The sequence below is a fragment of the Myxocyprinus asiaticus genome, chromosome 6 (genome assembly GCF_019703515.2).
Source record: "Myxocyprinus asiaticus isolate MX2 ecotype Aquarium Trade chromosome 6, UBuf_Myxa_2, whole genome shotgun sequence".
Lineage (NCBI taxonomy): Eukaryota > Metazoa > Chordata > Actinopteri > Cypriniformes > Catostomidae > Myxocyprinus > Myxocyprinus asiaticus.
The window spans coordinates 56163033-56179676 of record NC_059349.1 but is presented as its reverse complement, the minus strand read 5'-3'; the positions used below and the strand labels follow the sequence as shown (position 1 = coordinate 56179676).

The 16644-nt window shown below is 42.2% G+C and overlaps 1 protein-coding gene across 1 annotated transcript; it reads left to right on the top strand.

The window, feature by feature from the left end:
• The first annotated feature begins 12014 nt into the window (after positions 1–12014).
• LOC127443021 (protein fem-1 homolog A) lies at positions 12015–15388 on the top strand. The gene has a single exon (XM_051701500.1). The coding sequence runs from the start codon at positions 12170–12172 to the stop codon at positions 14021–14023; it is 1854 nt and encodes a 617-aa protein (XP_051557460.1). The 5' UTR covers positions 12015–12169; the 3' UTR covers positions 14024–15388.
• The last annotated feature ends 1256 nt before the right edge of the window (positions 15389–16644 follow it).

Genomic DNA, 16644 nt, shown 5'->3' with positions numbered 1-16644 from the left:
AGTCGGCTGGTGTGGGTCCTGATGCTGCGATACCGCCTACCTGATGGTAGCAGTGAGAACAGCCCATGGCTCGGGTGGCTGGAGTCTCTGATGATCCTCCGAGCTTTTTTCACACACCACCTTGTATATATTTCCTGGAGGGAGGGAAGCTCACCTCCGATGATGTGTCTGGCAGTTCGCACCACACTTTAACATTATCTCTAGTGATTTCCAACTGGTGAAGCTAGACATCATTAGTGCCGACATGAATAAAAATTTTTGAAAATCTAGGTTTAGCATTAGCCAGCACTTGTAAATTAGGTTTGATGTCAGATGCTCTGTTACCTGAAATGCATTTAACAATAGTGGCTGGAGTCTCTATTTCCACTTTCCTTACAATAGAATCACCAATAACAAGGGCTCTTTCAACATGATTCTCAGTGGATGCATCACTGAGTGGGGAGAATCGATTGGAAACCCTAACAGGAATGGGAGAGTGGTGTCGCTTTGCTGAGCGAGTATGCCGCTGAGACGTCACCCAAATGCCCTGCTGCAGGGGCTCTACAGCCTAAACCAAAGTGTGTGTGTTGCTTTCTGTACTGTACGCATCCAAAACAGTATCTACCGGCTTCTCTTTCTCACTGACCTCCACTAGTGTTCGGATGCATGTCTCTAACTCATTAACCTTCTCCGTCAGCTTGACTAATTCCTTACATTTATCACATGTGAATCCCTCACTGCTGATAGAAGAGGCTATTGTAAACATGTGACATGCAATGCAGGAAGAAATAACATGAGCGGATGCCATGACTTACCGCATTTGTTTGTTGTTGTTGTTATTGTTTGTTCCTGAGTGGTGAGGGTTTGAGATCGATGTGAATCCCTCATGCAATTGTTTGTTGTTATGGTTGTTCTTGATAAGTGGTGCTTTGAGATCGATGCAATAATCCGTGTAACAGAGGAGAAAAAACGGGTGCGTGCTGTAAAATGAGCAGTTTAATCACGATAAAAATAGAAAGCAGATGCACGTGGAAAATGCACACAGTTGAATCACGATAAGAGAATAATGCGGGGGAAAACCCGATGCGCGCTGAAAAATGGCAGATGTTAAGGATTAAAGGCTGAAAACAGATAGATAAGCAATGCTAAAAAAGCTAGCAGGCTACAAACACAGACTCGAGCTAGGCGCTAGCAGCAACAGGTAAAATACACACAGATGAAACAGTAAAAAAGCAGAAAACCCGAAACACGCGGTAAAATGACAAAGGATAAAAAGACGAATGTATGAGAATAAGAATAAGCAATGCTAAGCAGGCTACAAACACTGGTGCAGCATGCAGTCAGCAACAGGAACAGCACCTCAGCATCTCACACAACAGCACCATAAAAAAAAAAAAAAAAAGAATAAACACATACGTCCACATGGACGTAACGTTGTGCATTCGGTCTCAGACATTTGGCTCACTGGTCACTTCCACCTGAGAGAGCCCCTCCCTGGTTTTGTATTGAACAGGAAGTTCTTGCCCCTATTTTGCCATTGCAAAGCCTTTCTATCAAACTGATTGGAGAAGTTAAGTTACACCCCATTATCTCGCATTTGCACTCAGTATGTAAAAAAGTGTCCAGTGTGTTTAATTGGACATTTATTTAAATGTTGCCTCAAGCATATGGCTGAACCCTAAATTATGTATTAATAAGTCCCCTTTCTGCTTGTCAGAGTGGATTGTGACCTATATGATAGTGGAGTGTTGAGATCTTTTGAAAATTTGGTTCAACGTTTTGGGATTACCAGATCTCAGTTCTATAGATATTTTCAGCTGTGCCACCTGCTCTGTATTGTTTTGGGAGTAGCATGCCTCCCCCTAAAGCGGCAGATACTCTGGGAGTGGTGATTATGGCTTTTGGAAAAGGTCATGATGCATCAGTGTATTACTCCCTGCTAATTCAGAGTCTGGGGGAAGGAGCTTCAACTTCTCTCAAGAGATTATGGGAGAAAGATTTAAATTTGGTATTGGAGGAGGGAGTGTGGGCTAGGATTCTAAAAAAACGTCAAGTCTGCATCTAGAGATGCAAGGGTGCACCTTGTGCAATTCAAGATTTTATATTGATTCTAGATTGTATAGGCTTGATCTTAAAGACACACCAGCCTGCTGGTGATGCCAATCAGAAGATATAGACACAACCCATGCTTTTTGGGGGTGTGTTAAGATCCAGGAATTTTTGTTGAAGGTTCAAAGTTTTGTGTGTGATGTTTTGGCACTCAAATTTCTCTCTACCCCAGACTCTGTATTTTGGGCACTGGGGCGATATACATTTTGGGGATAAACACATAAAAAAAATTGGGTTCTAACTGGCATTATGGTTGGCAGGCTAATGATTTTAAGGGGATGGAAATCGGATAGGGCGCCTTCATTTCCGGAGTGGTGTGCGGAGATGGGGATGGTGACTGCTTTTGAAGAGATGTCAAGCAGAAGGAATTACTTGGTGTTTTTGGGGACTCTCTGGGAGGGGCTGGGGAAAGATATGTTTAGTTTTAATTATATATGATTATTATGTTTGTTTTTTGTTTTTTGATGGGTTTTTTTTCTGTCTTTTTGTGTGTGTATCTATTTGTGAAACGGGTGTTTGTTGGGGGTTAGGGTGGGTTTGGTGATTGGGGAGGGGTATGGGGGGGTTAAATGTTAAATGTTGATTCTGTGTATATACAGTATGTTGTGTTATTCATTTTGTTATATGTTTATGAATCAATAAAAATGTTAATTGAGAAAACATATACGCTCGTTTGAGGTGGATACATTTTTTCTTCGATACGAAGAAATTTGCATAAACTATGATGGAAACACATTTACCAATAAACTCCTATTGATTTAACAGGAATACAAGATGCGCATCAAAAAAATCATGTGACTGAATAATTCATTCCTAACTGGACGAACCAGTGGACTAATCATCCCAACTGAATTGTCGCCCTGGACATTCTGAAGTACCGGTGTCCTAAAAATCCAAAGTCTGCATAGAGTTGGACTCTAGATGGTGCCGAGTATGGCTGCTGCATTGCGAGCTCCGACACAACATTGTAGTGTTTTGTTTGTTTTGTTTACAAATCTTATGTTTTTTGTCTTGGATGTTGTCTGCCTTATTGTCTACGACAGACAAACACCTTTGGACATTGGTTCAGCAATTTCACACCGTAAACCGGACTTCAAATTCCTCAATGCTGACCCGCTGTTTACAAACATGCAAGTGGAGCCCTTTGTCTGTGCTGCATGGCCGCGGAAACGCAGGAGGAAAAGTGGAAACAGAGCCAGCGTTCTCATCAGAGTAAGATGCCACACAAATCGACCCCCGCTACCCAGTATTCTACTGGCAAATGTTCAGTCTCTGGATAACAAGCTCTGCGAGCTGAAAGCACGGATCTCTTTCCAACGAGAGATGAGGGACTGCTGCATTATCTGCCTAACAGAAACTTGGACGTCTGCGGAGATTCCAGACTCAGCCATTGAACCTGCGGGGTTCTCCGTGCACCGAGTGGACAGAGCGAAAGACCTCTCAGGTAAAAGCAGAGGTGGTGGTATATGTTTTATGATCAACAAATCCTGGTGTGATCAGAGGAACGTACATTCTATCAAGTTTTTCTGCTCTCCTGATCTGGAATTTCTCATGCTTCTGTGTCGACCATTCTGGCTACCGAGGGAATTCACAGCGGTCATTATCACAACTGTGTACATCCCGCCACAAGCCGACACAGACCGGGCACTCAAGGAACTGTATGGGATTATAAGCAAGCAGGAAACCGCGCACCCTGAGGCCGCGTTCATTGTGACCAGGGAATTTAATAAAGCCAGTTTCAAATCAGTCGCACCAAAATACCACCAGCACATTAGTTTCAACACACGAGGGGACCGGGTTTTGGACCATTGCTACTCTCCATTCCGGGATGGCTACAAATCCCTCCCCCACCCGCCATTTGGCAAAACGGACCACTCTTCCATTCTGCTTCTGCCTACTTACAGGCAGAAACTGAAACAGGAAGCACCCACTCTCAGAACGATCCAGTGCTGGTCGGACCAATCAGACTCTACGCTACAGGACTGTTTTGATCACACGGACTGGGAGATGTTCCGGTCCACCTCTACGCTGATAGCGTAATGTGTTTCATCAGAAAGTGCGTAGAGGACATCGTTCTGACCAGAACAACACGGATCTATCCGAACCAGAAGCCATGGATTAATGGCTTTGTTCGCACGGCACTTAATCTGCGGACCTCTGCTTTTAATTCCAGGAACGCGGAGGAGCAGAATGGAAGATGATAACTCACCTAACTAATCTTTGAGCCTTGCAGGAGAAGAATCAAAGTTGATCCATTTTCAACTTTATCTCGGTCCGGAACCTCCAAATTGATGCAGTGAGATCCAGCAGATGGAAATGACTTCAATAAATCAGATGATTTGTAAAAGGAATAACAAATTTTAATTAATAAAAAGTAATAAATGAATATAAATGAAATAATGAATACTGAATAAATGCAATAACAGAGAAAAATAAATGTTCAATTATAAAATGTTAAGTAGATATATCTTAAGGACTAGGTCCTGGAATAAACCTAATAATACAAAGTCTTGTCTTTGTCTAATGAAATAAGTAAGTAAATGGGAAAAAGTTAAAGTACAGACAGTCAAGATGAGGCCTCAAAGTTGGAGATCAGATGTGAAGAGCTGGAGGGTTGAGATGTTAGTCTGACAATCAAAGATTCGTTAAGGTCTTTATACCCTCTTAAGACTGTGCCAAAAAAGACTTCCTTTGTTGGTACAGCGAGTTCTGCATGGGTTGAAGTTGTAACTCGAGGTGTCAGGTCATATTGTTATGACCTATTGAAGTGCGAAAGCTGCGGTTAAGTGGAAGGAATATGTTGCAGAATAGCTCGTGCATACATTCTTGCCAAGCGCTCGTAAATATCATGATCTCAGCAAAGTGCACACACAGGTGTCTTAGAGGCAACCTGTGTGTGCAGACTGGCGTCTTACGTTGCTTGGAATAATAACAACTATAAAACTAAGCTGTCTCTGCAACCAGCTCTGAAACGTCATCAGGTCAAAAGGGCAACAAGTTCATATACTCCAAAGAGTCCAAAATGTATATACTTGGTCTCACGAATGTTCCAGCTTCTCACGGGAACATTGGGCACACAAAGCACAAACCATATACAAGGGCAGAGAAAGAGCATGAAGTAATCTTCTAACACATATTTAACATATAAGGCTTACATCTGGTAACATGCATATATAAACACAGGAGTACAAGGATGGGCATATAAGGAATACATGGAGTATTACTACAGTGATAATGTTATATAAGCTGATTACATAAATGTGAGTATATGAATATATATTGCATAGCTTCTGATTATAGTTGAGTACATAAATGTGGATATATGAATATGTTTGTATAATATCAATAAGCAAAATTATAAAAAAATATATAGGAAGGACTCTAGCCACTTGCATCATTGTTAAAGGAAATTTTAGTGAGTTCCTTCATAGGTGCAATCTTCAGGTGTCACCAGGATTTAGGATGTCGCCTATAAGGAGAAAGAAGATACATACAAGTAACTAGGAAATTATATATTAAGTCATATGCTATCTCAAGGTTGAGATGAATTTCAGATGTTATACTAAGATTTAAAAATTGTAAAAAGTTCTAACTAAGATTTTAAAAAGTTCTGAGAAGAGCTAGGGAGATGAAGCTGTAGACGTGGTGTAAGCTATCCCATAGCCCACCCCCTGTCTTCATCATGAGGGTGACCCCCATACCACTAAAAGGTATAGTTCTTCTCATGACTCTTCTCATGACAGTCTACAGAGATTCACCCTGTTCATTCTCAGTCCTTGTTGCAATTTTACAATGACTAATGTGTATCCATCTAGGTTTACCTATTAATTTAACTGCCGATGGACTGACTAAAAGGACCATGAATGGACCTTCCCATCGAGGTTCTAGACCTGCATGTTGTAATTTTTTAACATATACTGATTGTCCTGGCACAATGCTGTGTCCCCTCTCTGGAGGAGGACCCCACACATTTAAAACTTGGCACTGTGCTTTTGCCACTGCTTTTGTAAGTGACAAGCTATATGAAAGCAGCGTGTTCTGAAAGGCTTTATGCTATCAGTGATGCCTAAAGCTGATGCTGAACATAGAGCTTGTTATATATGGATTCAGAATATCATCCATATACTGAATAAAAGCAGATGTTGATTTGAATTCATCCAAATGTCTTTTTAATGCCTGATGATATATAGTAGGGGAATTGTGAAACCCTTAAACCTTCAAGTAAAAGTGAACTGTTAAAGCAAACCAAGGTTGAACTTCCACAGAAATTGGCACTGACCAAAACACATTGGCCATATCTATTACTGAAAACCATTTGTGTTTTAGATCAACAGTGCTAAAAATATTTGAAGGATCTGCCACTAAAGGAGTTATTTTGTCTATGTATTGATTAGCTATACAATAGTCTATCATAAGTCTCCATGATCCATCAGGCTTTCTCACAGGCCACACTGGACTGTTACTGGTGCTGTTAATTTTTATGACAATTAATTTTTTTTCTAGTTGCTCAATCACTGGCAGAATACCAGTCACTGCAGCTGAGTTTAAAGGATACTGTTTTGTACAAGGCGGGGATTTGCCATTAAAAATTACAGGTTCCATATCAAAAAGACCACAGTCAGTCTTGTCATCAGTCCAGATGGGGTGATTTTGAACACTCTGTTTAGTTAATGTTCTCAGTTTCCATGTCAGTTTCCCATCTCTGAATTCTATGTTGGAGTTGAACGACATTAAGACATCTATACCCAGTAAAGCTTAAGTAACATCTCCTATCCAAATAGGCATTGAAATTTCAACTGGCCCAATGTTCAAAGTAATTGGTTGAGTTTGCATTAACACAGACGGAAGCCACTCCTCAGTAAAAGGCACATGACAGCCCACCTGGAATTTGCTAAAAAGCACCTGAAGGACTCTCAGACCATGAGAAACAAACATTGAACTCTTTGGCCTGAATGGAAAGCATCATGTCTGGAGGAAACCAGGCACCGCTCATCACCTGGCCAATACCATCCCTACAGTGAAGCATGGTGGTGGCAGCATCATGCTGTGGGGATGTTTTTCAGCGGCAGGAACTGGGAGACTAGTCAGGATCGAGGGAAAGATGAATGCAGCAAAGTACAGAGACATCCTTGATGAAAACCTGCTCCAGAGCGCTCTGGACCTCAGACTGGGGCGAAGGTTCATCTTCCAACAGGACAACGACCCAAAGCACACCATATTCTTGATGCTTTCCACTCTTGCTTTTCAGCATAAATGTCTATTTCAGTCATGTCAAAGATTTCTCCTAGAAGTTCTTTCAATTCTCTCCTGTCTCACACTGACAAACTGACAGCCACAATGCTATATCCATCTTTTACAGATAGACTATAGCTATCTTTTAGTGCTTCTAATTTGATCAGTGCAGAGAGAGGATTTTTCTTATCATTTCCTACTTCCTTAGACCAATCATGTATTTCTTTTGGAGTAGGAGGTTCATATCTGTATTCAGTTGAACTAGGAACATGAACTTCGTGTTGTTTAACTTACTCCTTTCCATCATCATCCTTTATTACTAGAGGATGCTCCTGTTTCCTGCCTCTTCGAAATTTGATATGGAATGGGTGAAGGTTTATGACATCATCAGCATCGCTGTCACTTAAACTATCACTGTCAGAGTCTGATTCAAATGCTTGTGAATTTTTAGTAATGTCAGGAGATTTCTGTTTCAGCTGATCTTTTAATTCATCACCAGGTTTGAATCCCTTTTAACTTAATTTCCCAACACTGTTTATCTCTTTCATAATTTTTTTTAGTTGTTTTATTTTCCCATTTTCTACAGTGTGATAAAACAACCATAATCCATGGGACTTTTCTTGAATCTCTATCTTTCATCCGCAAAATTTTTCCCCATGCATTTTTTTTATATTATCTGGATAACACATATCAGCCTTTTGGACTTTAATTTGATATTTTGCAATAATTTCTGCCTCAGTTTTGTCTAGTTTCATGAATTCTCTTAAATGTTTTGATAAAACATCTGTCACCTCAGTTAGAGTGATATCAGGAACACCTCAACTGCCTTTCTCCATAGTTGCAACTGAATCCTCAGCTACTAAAACTTTTCCCTTTACTATTATTGCTCTAACAAAAATTCCTACACTGTAACTCGACCAATGTAGTTCCCAAAATGTCTCCGGTTATCACCGTGACTCAAAACACAATTTTTTAATTTGCACAAATATATCAGGTGTGCCCTTAGCACCCAAAGGTTTTTTAATGGAGATGACAAATAACCAACTCACACTTTTATGCACAGCGGGCTCGATAGGAGGAAGACCAGCAAGATTTGATTCGTTCCTATGTCAAATGCCCAGAGTCCTTTCAGTCATCATTCCATCCCATCCCCACTGCCAGAAATGTCAGATTCAGTTTTTAGTAGCCAGGGTTGAGGTGTTCGAGAAGAAGAGCGGGAGACAGAAGTTGGACTTCAACAGCTTTTATTAGAGTTCATCAGATTGCGTATAGTTCTTCTGGGTGATACACAGAGATGTTTATCTGTGTCTTCATCATTGTAGTTGTTGTTGACTGTCAGTTGTCCGTTGTTTCTGTCCATCTGTTGTCCATTGTTTCCATCCGTCTGTTGTCCGTGGTTTCCATCCGTCTAATGCTTAAGTGAGAATAGGTGCTTTATATCCACAGGTTTATGCATGCCTTTGCAGCTCTCCTCTTAGCAAATGTATAAACAAGGTAAGATGCAAAGCACCCTGCTGCAGGGATGTGCAGGTTGTATTTTGGAAGCTTCCAAAATAGGAGAAGAACCCTATCAGACCCTTTTGACCCTGACCTTACAGAGAGCAGTGCCTAAACTCTTGACAGTAACAGATATACATAGAGCATTACATTCTGTGTTTTTTTCAAGCTGTTTTAAGGATTCTTTCTGCTATCACTGTAATGAGAAACGGTTGTTAGAAATCATGTCAACCAGCTTGATCACCACTCCCTCTCTCCTGCAGACAGACACACGACCACACCCCCCATCACCACATACCCCCACTGCCCGACTCAGGCCGGGGCAACATCATACAACCTATGTGGCCTGAGAACTTTGTCCATGAGATGCTGGAACGTGGTGGGGGCCCCAAACAAACCAAACAGAAGAGTCACAAATTGGTGTAAGCCAATTGGTGTAAGCCTTTGCGATAGTCTACACAGAACCAAACCGGCCCGTCGCTCTTAGGTACCAGAACCACTGAGCTGGCCCAATCGCTGTGCGACTCTTCTATTATGCCCATATCAAGCATCGCCTCTAATTCCTCCTTAATAATCTTTTTTTGGTGTTCAGGAAAGTGATGGGGCGGCTACAAACCACCACCCCCGGGGTGTTCTATGAGGTTTGTGTGATCGGGGAGAGGCGAGAACACATCTGCGAATTCCGCTTGCAACTTGGCCATGTCTGTGAGCTGCGAAGGTGAGAGGTGGTCTCCACACTGGACCAGGGTGAATGAATGTGGTCTAAGAGTCACCTTTGGCATGACCTCCTCCCTCTCAGGGACTACCTTCGCTAAGGCCACAGAGACTGCCTCCCTCCATGATTTTAGAAGATTGAGGTGATAAAATTGACGTGCTAAGCCCCTATCCGTTCGCTTAACCTCATAATTGAGATCTCCAACTCGCCATGTGACCTCAAAGGGCCCTTGCCACTTGGCGAGTAATTTAGAGCATGAGGTGGGCAGTAATACAAGCACTTTATCTCCCGGTGCGAATTCCCATAGTCAAGTGCCCCTGTCATACAGTCGGCTTTGACGTTCCTGAGCTTGGAGCAAATTCCCCTGTGTTAGTTGACCGAAAGTGTGGAGTTTTGCTCTAAGATCAAGAAAGTACTGAATTTAATTTTTGCTGTTTGAAGACCCCTCCTTCCAAGCTTCCTGTTTGACGTCGAGTACGTCACGTGGCCGACACCCATACAGCACCTTGAATGGGGAAAACCCTGTGGCTTTTGGGACCTCTTGAACTGCAAATAACAGGGGTTCGAGCCATTTATCCCAATTTCTAGCATCCTCGTGTATGAATTTACGAATTATATTTTTCAGGGTTTTATTAAATCGTTCCACCAACCCATCTGTTTGTGGGTGGTAAACACTTGTGCGAATCGATTTAATACCTAAAAATTAGTATAGTTTGTGTAGTGTTCATGACATAAAGGTAGTGCCTTGATCAGTGAGGAATTCTTTTGGAATCCCCACTCGGGAGATTATTCTGAAGAGTGCCTCCACAACACTGCGTGCTGAGATGTTGCACAGGGGCACTTCTTCCGGATATCGCGTTGTATATTCCACCAGAACTAATGCAAAGCGATGTCCACATGCGGTCCGTTCTAATGGCCCGATGAGGTCTATACCAACTCTTTCAAAGGGTACCTCAATTAAAGGTAGAGGGTGCAATGATGCTTTTGGGGTGGCCAGTGGATTCACCAACTGACATTCACGGCATGCCACACACCACCTACGAATGTTCAAGTGAATGCCTGGCAAAAAAAAGGCCATTATTCAGTTAAGTGTTCTTTCCTGTCCTAAATGGCCAGCCACTGGATTATGGTGAGCCGCCAGGAAGAGAGCTTCCCGACAGCTCTTCGGGACTAATAACTGGGTTGTATTTTCTTTTGTTTGAGTGTTCTGCATCACTCGATACAACCTATCATTGATAATTGAAAAATACGGGTATGTGAGCATGATGTTAGGCTGGACCCCCTCCCTCCCTTGCGTCATTTTGATGTGAAAGGAAATATACAAATTAATTCTAAATATTTGATATTTCCTAGAGAATATTTTTTCCTCTGTCCCACTTTACCAGTAATGCATAAAACAAATCTGTGATTTGGTCAAAAGAGGGTCTTCAAAGGTTCTACTTCCTAGTATTGAATATTTCTTCATTTGTGCTTTTGACTAAAGTAGAAGACATCCTTAGCTTTCTTCAAAGGTTTAATCTTAGGTTAAATGGCGTTTGGATCATAATTCAAAGTGTCAATAAAGTACAATTTTCAAACGTGTCCCACTTTGCCCATATTCACCCTAGTGTATCAAAAACTACAACTAAAATGAATTCAAGATAATTTTTATTTTATTTTAGTTAGTTTTGGAGTTATGAAAAAGTATTTTAGTTTCAGTTTTTTCCAATAATTTCCTGGTTTTTTTTAGTTAACGAAAATTATTTTAGTTTTCGTTAACTATAAAACACTGACTTATACAAACATCTGTTGAATAATCAATCATGTACTCATGTTCTTTGTTTTTTAATTGTTCTTTTTTTGTCTTGCTGTATTTCTTTGTTGTTTTTTTCTGCCATTAAATTTGTTGTCTTTTCCTTTTTCCCCTTTTCTTTTTGCCTGTAGGACAGGAACCCCATTGAAAATCAGATCTTCTGAATTGGGCCTGAAAAAAAACATTGTTTTCCCCTGTATAAATAAATAAACTCAAACTCATTAACATTAAAAAAAAAAATAAGTAAAAATAAACCTCAATTCTACATATTAAACTTCACATTATTATTATTATTATTATTATTATTATTATTATTATTTAGGCCAATAAATACAAGACACACACACACACACACAAACAAACTTCTGGTACAGTATAATCAAACAGTGACCTCATACATGCCAGACAAGTTGTTCATGCATTCCGTGTTTACATCACGCTGCCCGAGTTTCACCACTTGAATTATGGTGAATGTAGTTCCGTGATCCGTTCAAACACACGGATTCAAACGACCGAATCGTTGTTTATTACCTACATTTCCCACAAGTCGAGCTTGCCGGTCAACGTACTGACTTTCGCGACGCCTGACAGGCATTGTAGTTCTTTACGTGCTTCCCGGAGTATACTGACCGGGCGAATGAACTACAAGAGCCAGCGCTCCACACTTCAGTGGTAAACATAGAGCTGTCAAACAACATCGACGCCATTTCGATTTCAGCCTTAAAATGGCAGTAAAATGCAGCGCGAGGATGTTTCCCCTCTAAATCAGAAGCGACACGCGCTTCCCGCGCCCGCACATTCAAACGAGCTTTAACGAACAGTTTGTGACGTCACATGCCGAGAAGATGGATATTAGCACGGCGGTGTTTAACGCGGCGAGAGACGGAAAACTAAAACTCATTCAGAAGTTGCTGTGCAACAAAAGTCCCGAGGAGCTGGAGGCGCTGGCGGAGGAGAAGACGCAGGGGGGGACGCCGCTCCTCATCGCCTCCCGGTACGGCCATCTGGAGGTTGTGGATTACCTGCTGGAGCACTGCAAGGCTAACGTGGAGCTCGGAGGCTCCGTGAACTTTGACGGCGAGACGATTGAAGGCGCTCCGCCGCTGTGGGCGGCCTCCGCCGCGGGACATCTGCCAGTAGTGAAGACGCTCCTGAAGCACGGAGCCTCCGTCAATAACACCACCCTGACCAACTCCACCCCCCTGAGGGCCGCATGCTTCGATGGTCATCTGGAGATCGTTCAATACCTGGTGGAGCATCGTGCGGACATGGAAGTGGCGAACCGCCACGGTCATACGTGTCTGATGATCTCGTGCTACAAGGGCCACAGGGAGATCGCCAAGTTCCTGTTGGAGCGAGGGGCCGACGTCAACCGTAAGAGCGTGAAGGGCAACACCGCCCTGCACGACTGCGCTGAATCCGGGAGTCTGGAGATCATGAAGATGCTGATGAAATGTAACGCCCGCATGGAGCGGGATGGTTATGGGATGACCCCGCTGCTGGCCGCCAGCGTCACCGGTCACACCAATATAGTTGAGTATCTCGTGCACCAGCCCCGGGCCACCAGAGAGGAGCGGATAGATGCCCTCGAACTTCTAGGGGCGACATTTGTGGACAAGAAACGTGACCTGCTGGGTGCCATGCGCTACTGGAGAAGAGCGATGGAGCTGCGGCAGGCGGGTGAGAAGGCTGGATTTCTGGCCAAACCCCCTCCCGGTCCCCCCGTCCCGGCGTATGACTGCGCCCACGAGGTGTGCACGGTCGAGGAGCTGGAGGCGCTCATCACAGACCCTGATGAGATGAGGATGCAGGCCCTTCTGGTGAGGGAGCGCATCTTGGGCCCCTCGCACCCGGACACTTCATACTACATCCGCTACAGGGGGGCAGTCTACGCCGACTCGGGCAACTTTGAGCGCTGCATCAGCCTGTGGAAGTACGCCCTGGACATGCAGCAGAGCAACCTGGACCCGCTCAGCCCCATGACTGCCAGCAGCTTCCTGTCGTTCGCCGAGCTCTTTTCCTTCGTTCTTCAGGACAGAGCCAAGGGCACCCTGGCCACCCGCGTCACCTTCCAGGACTTGATGGCTGTCCTGAGCAAGAGCGTGCGGGAGGTGGAGCGTGCAGTGGCGCAGCGGGACAGTCCTCCGGAGGCGCCACAGTTCACCAAAGCCCTGTCCATTATTCTGCACCTTGTCTTCCTGTTGGAGAAACTCGACTGTACTGCGGAGCAAGAGCACCAGAAGAGGCAGGTGGTCTACCGGCTCCTGAAGCTCAATCCCCGGGCGAGGAACGGCTACACGCCTTTGCACATGGCTGTTGATAAAGAGACCACGTCGGTGGGTCGTTACCCGGTGGGCCGGTTCCCGTCTCTCATCGTGGCTGGGTTGTTCCTGGAGTGCGGTGCGGATGTCGACTCCCGCGATTGTGAGAACAACACGCCGCTTCACGTCGCTGCCACCAACAACTGCCCGGAGATCATGGGAGCGCTGATTCAAGCCGGGGCGCATTTCGACGCCACCAATGCACAACACAAGACACCCTACGAGCTGCTGGACGAGCAGAGCAGCGGGCGACACGCACTACACCCGCTCAGTTACGTCACCCTGCAGTGTCTGGCTGCCCGCACCATTGAGAAACACAGACTTCCCTACAAAGGGCTCTTCTCAGAGGAAATGGAGGCATTCATCGAGCTGCACTGACCTCACCACACAAACACCCCATTTTACACCACATACCTCCATGAAACGTGCCTGAATGCACAGGCCGGGTGTTAATCAAAGCAATAATCCCAGACTTCTAATTACAACTAGAGCTGAACTTTAACCAGGTGTCTGCCTTTGATGGCTTGTGGGAAAATGTACAAAAGACAAAATGTGGACACACCTGGAAGTGCCAGCACTGCAGAGAATTGAGTGATTTTGTCTTGTTTTCCAGAAAAAAAACTAAACATTCATAAAACAAGATCAATTTACTTGAGAAGCAGAATGTCTTGTTTTCAGGGAAATTGAACAAGATTTAGTAACAAAACTATTTGCCATTGGGGTGAGAAAAAAACTTGATTGAAAGTGGAAAAGAGTTTATTTTTGTGACCTGCTTTGGCAAAGAGTTTTTCTTGTTTTAAGCATAAACTGCACCAAATGTTGTTTAATTTCTCTGTAAACACAACTAAATATCTCATGCTATTCTAGTACTCGAGCGATGGATGTTTCAGTATTGTTGATCACAAAATAAGACGAAAATACTCTGAAAGAAAAATGATTTTTGCAGTGATTGTTATTTGCTCTTTGGGTTTGATGTAGGCCTCTGCTGTGATCTTCCTGTTTGTTATTTCCTTTTAGAGCAGGAAATGAACAATTTAGCCTGTTTGTATTGGTTTCTGTTGTTTGATTGATGAAGTATTGGCTCATTTTAGGGTTTAAACAGATAATTAATTGCATGTACAGATGCAGATTGGCATGCTCGGAGCATTACTGCGAAACTTTTGCATCAGACTCTCTATTTTTAAGGATCAAATGTCATAAGATGGTTAATTGTGTTTTTCCCCAGGTCCTGACGCAGGGGTTTGAAGCGCACGGTGCCAAATGCTAACCTTACATGATGATCTTTTCTAACGTTGAATATGTTTTTATTGTGTGAATGTTTTCAGGAGATTAAACGGACTCTGTGGGTTCTGACTCGGCACTTTACGCCCCGTCTATGAGAACAGATATTATTGAATTGCTGACGTTATATTGATATCTATGCAGTTTATTGGAGTGACAGATTTGGCAACCCAGGTTTTTGTTTTTTATCGTTACAGGCTTACGTGAAAAGCTTCATATGCATCCAAGTCTTAGTATTTTCTCTGTATCATATGAGCTGTTTTATTTTTCTGTCGGCCTGTCTGTCATTGTAAACACAACCTGAATGAAAGCACTTTGAAAACGTTAATACTTGGTTTAACCTCTTACACCAGAGACTACATCTGATTTGGTTAATTTAAGATGATTTACTACAGAACAAAAATGTGTTTGGTGATACCTGAATAAACTTCAAGTGTCCCATCTGTTTGTTTGTTTGTTTGTTGATTGTTAGATGTGTTATTCATGTTTAGTAGTGTGAGAAATAACTCGTGTAGTTTGACGTTGATTAATGCGAGTGTCTTTTCATGAATGAATGAATGAATGCAGATCATATTCCAGCAGTGATGTCATCAAAACTATTAAGCAAGTGTTTCCTTTATGATAACTTTATATTAATTTATGCAGCTGATATAGTTTGTTAATCTTAGTTATGATTTTATATTTACATTTTATTCCTCAGTGTTTGTGTAGAATGATGCTGCAGCGGATCAGCGACGCCCAAAAGTGTCTTGATTTCCCCTGTGATCTGAGCGTGCTCAGAAAGGTTAGTTCAGTGTAAGTTCAATTATGACAGTAAATTAAAGATATGCAGCCGCAGATTAATGCAAGTGTTCAGATGGAAAGAGCTTTTAAATTTACTTTTACTCTGACATCACTCTGAAAATGACAAAATAAGCAAATAAAATTAGTGTTTTGTTATTTGAAGTGTGCTGTAGAAATGATTTTAAACTGAACGGAGGTGAGTTATTTTTATTTGTACAGCCCTTCTATAATCACGGTTACTTTTAAAAGGTATTCCACTACAGATTACATGCTGTAAAATGTAATTTGTAATGTATTCCATTAGATTACTCAAGGTCAGTAATGTAATCTAAATACTTTGGATTACTTCTTCAGCACTGGTAGATTTTTTCACTTGTTTTGACTATAAAAACTCTGTCAGTACAGTAAGACAAAATACACATGTTAAAAATACATTCTCTGAAAAACAGAAATATCTCATGCAGTGTTGTTTCTAAAACAAGATAAATCTAATTGATCTTGTTTTAAGGATTTGCAGATATTTTTACAGGAAAACAAATGAAAAAATGATTATCAAGAATAAGATTTTTGCCCTAATATCAAAGATCTTACTAGAGAATATGATCTAATGTTAAAAATATAATCATACCTGGTAACAGGTGCATGTAAAATGGCAAGAAATAGCATTTGAGCTTGGCATAAAGCTAAATGTTCACATGACAATTTACACAAGGTTTATTACTATTTGTGCTGCTTTAAACGTACTTCTCTGTCACTCGTATGAATGTTACACACGTGAAGAAAGTGTTTCAGCGCTGTTCAAATGCTCCTCATATCACATCAGTTATATGGATAAATGTTTTATCTAAACAGACTAAATATTAAATGAAATAACAATTAAAAGGCAAAGTAATCTCTTCAGTAATCAAAATACTTTTTTAGCAATGAAGTGAAAA

What these genes read in the sequence shown, in the direction of transcription:
- LOC127443021 (XM_051701500.1), top strand. Translation starts at nt 12,170, where the DNA reads ATGGATATTAGCACGGCGGTGTTTAACGCGGCGAGAGACGGAAAACTA.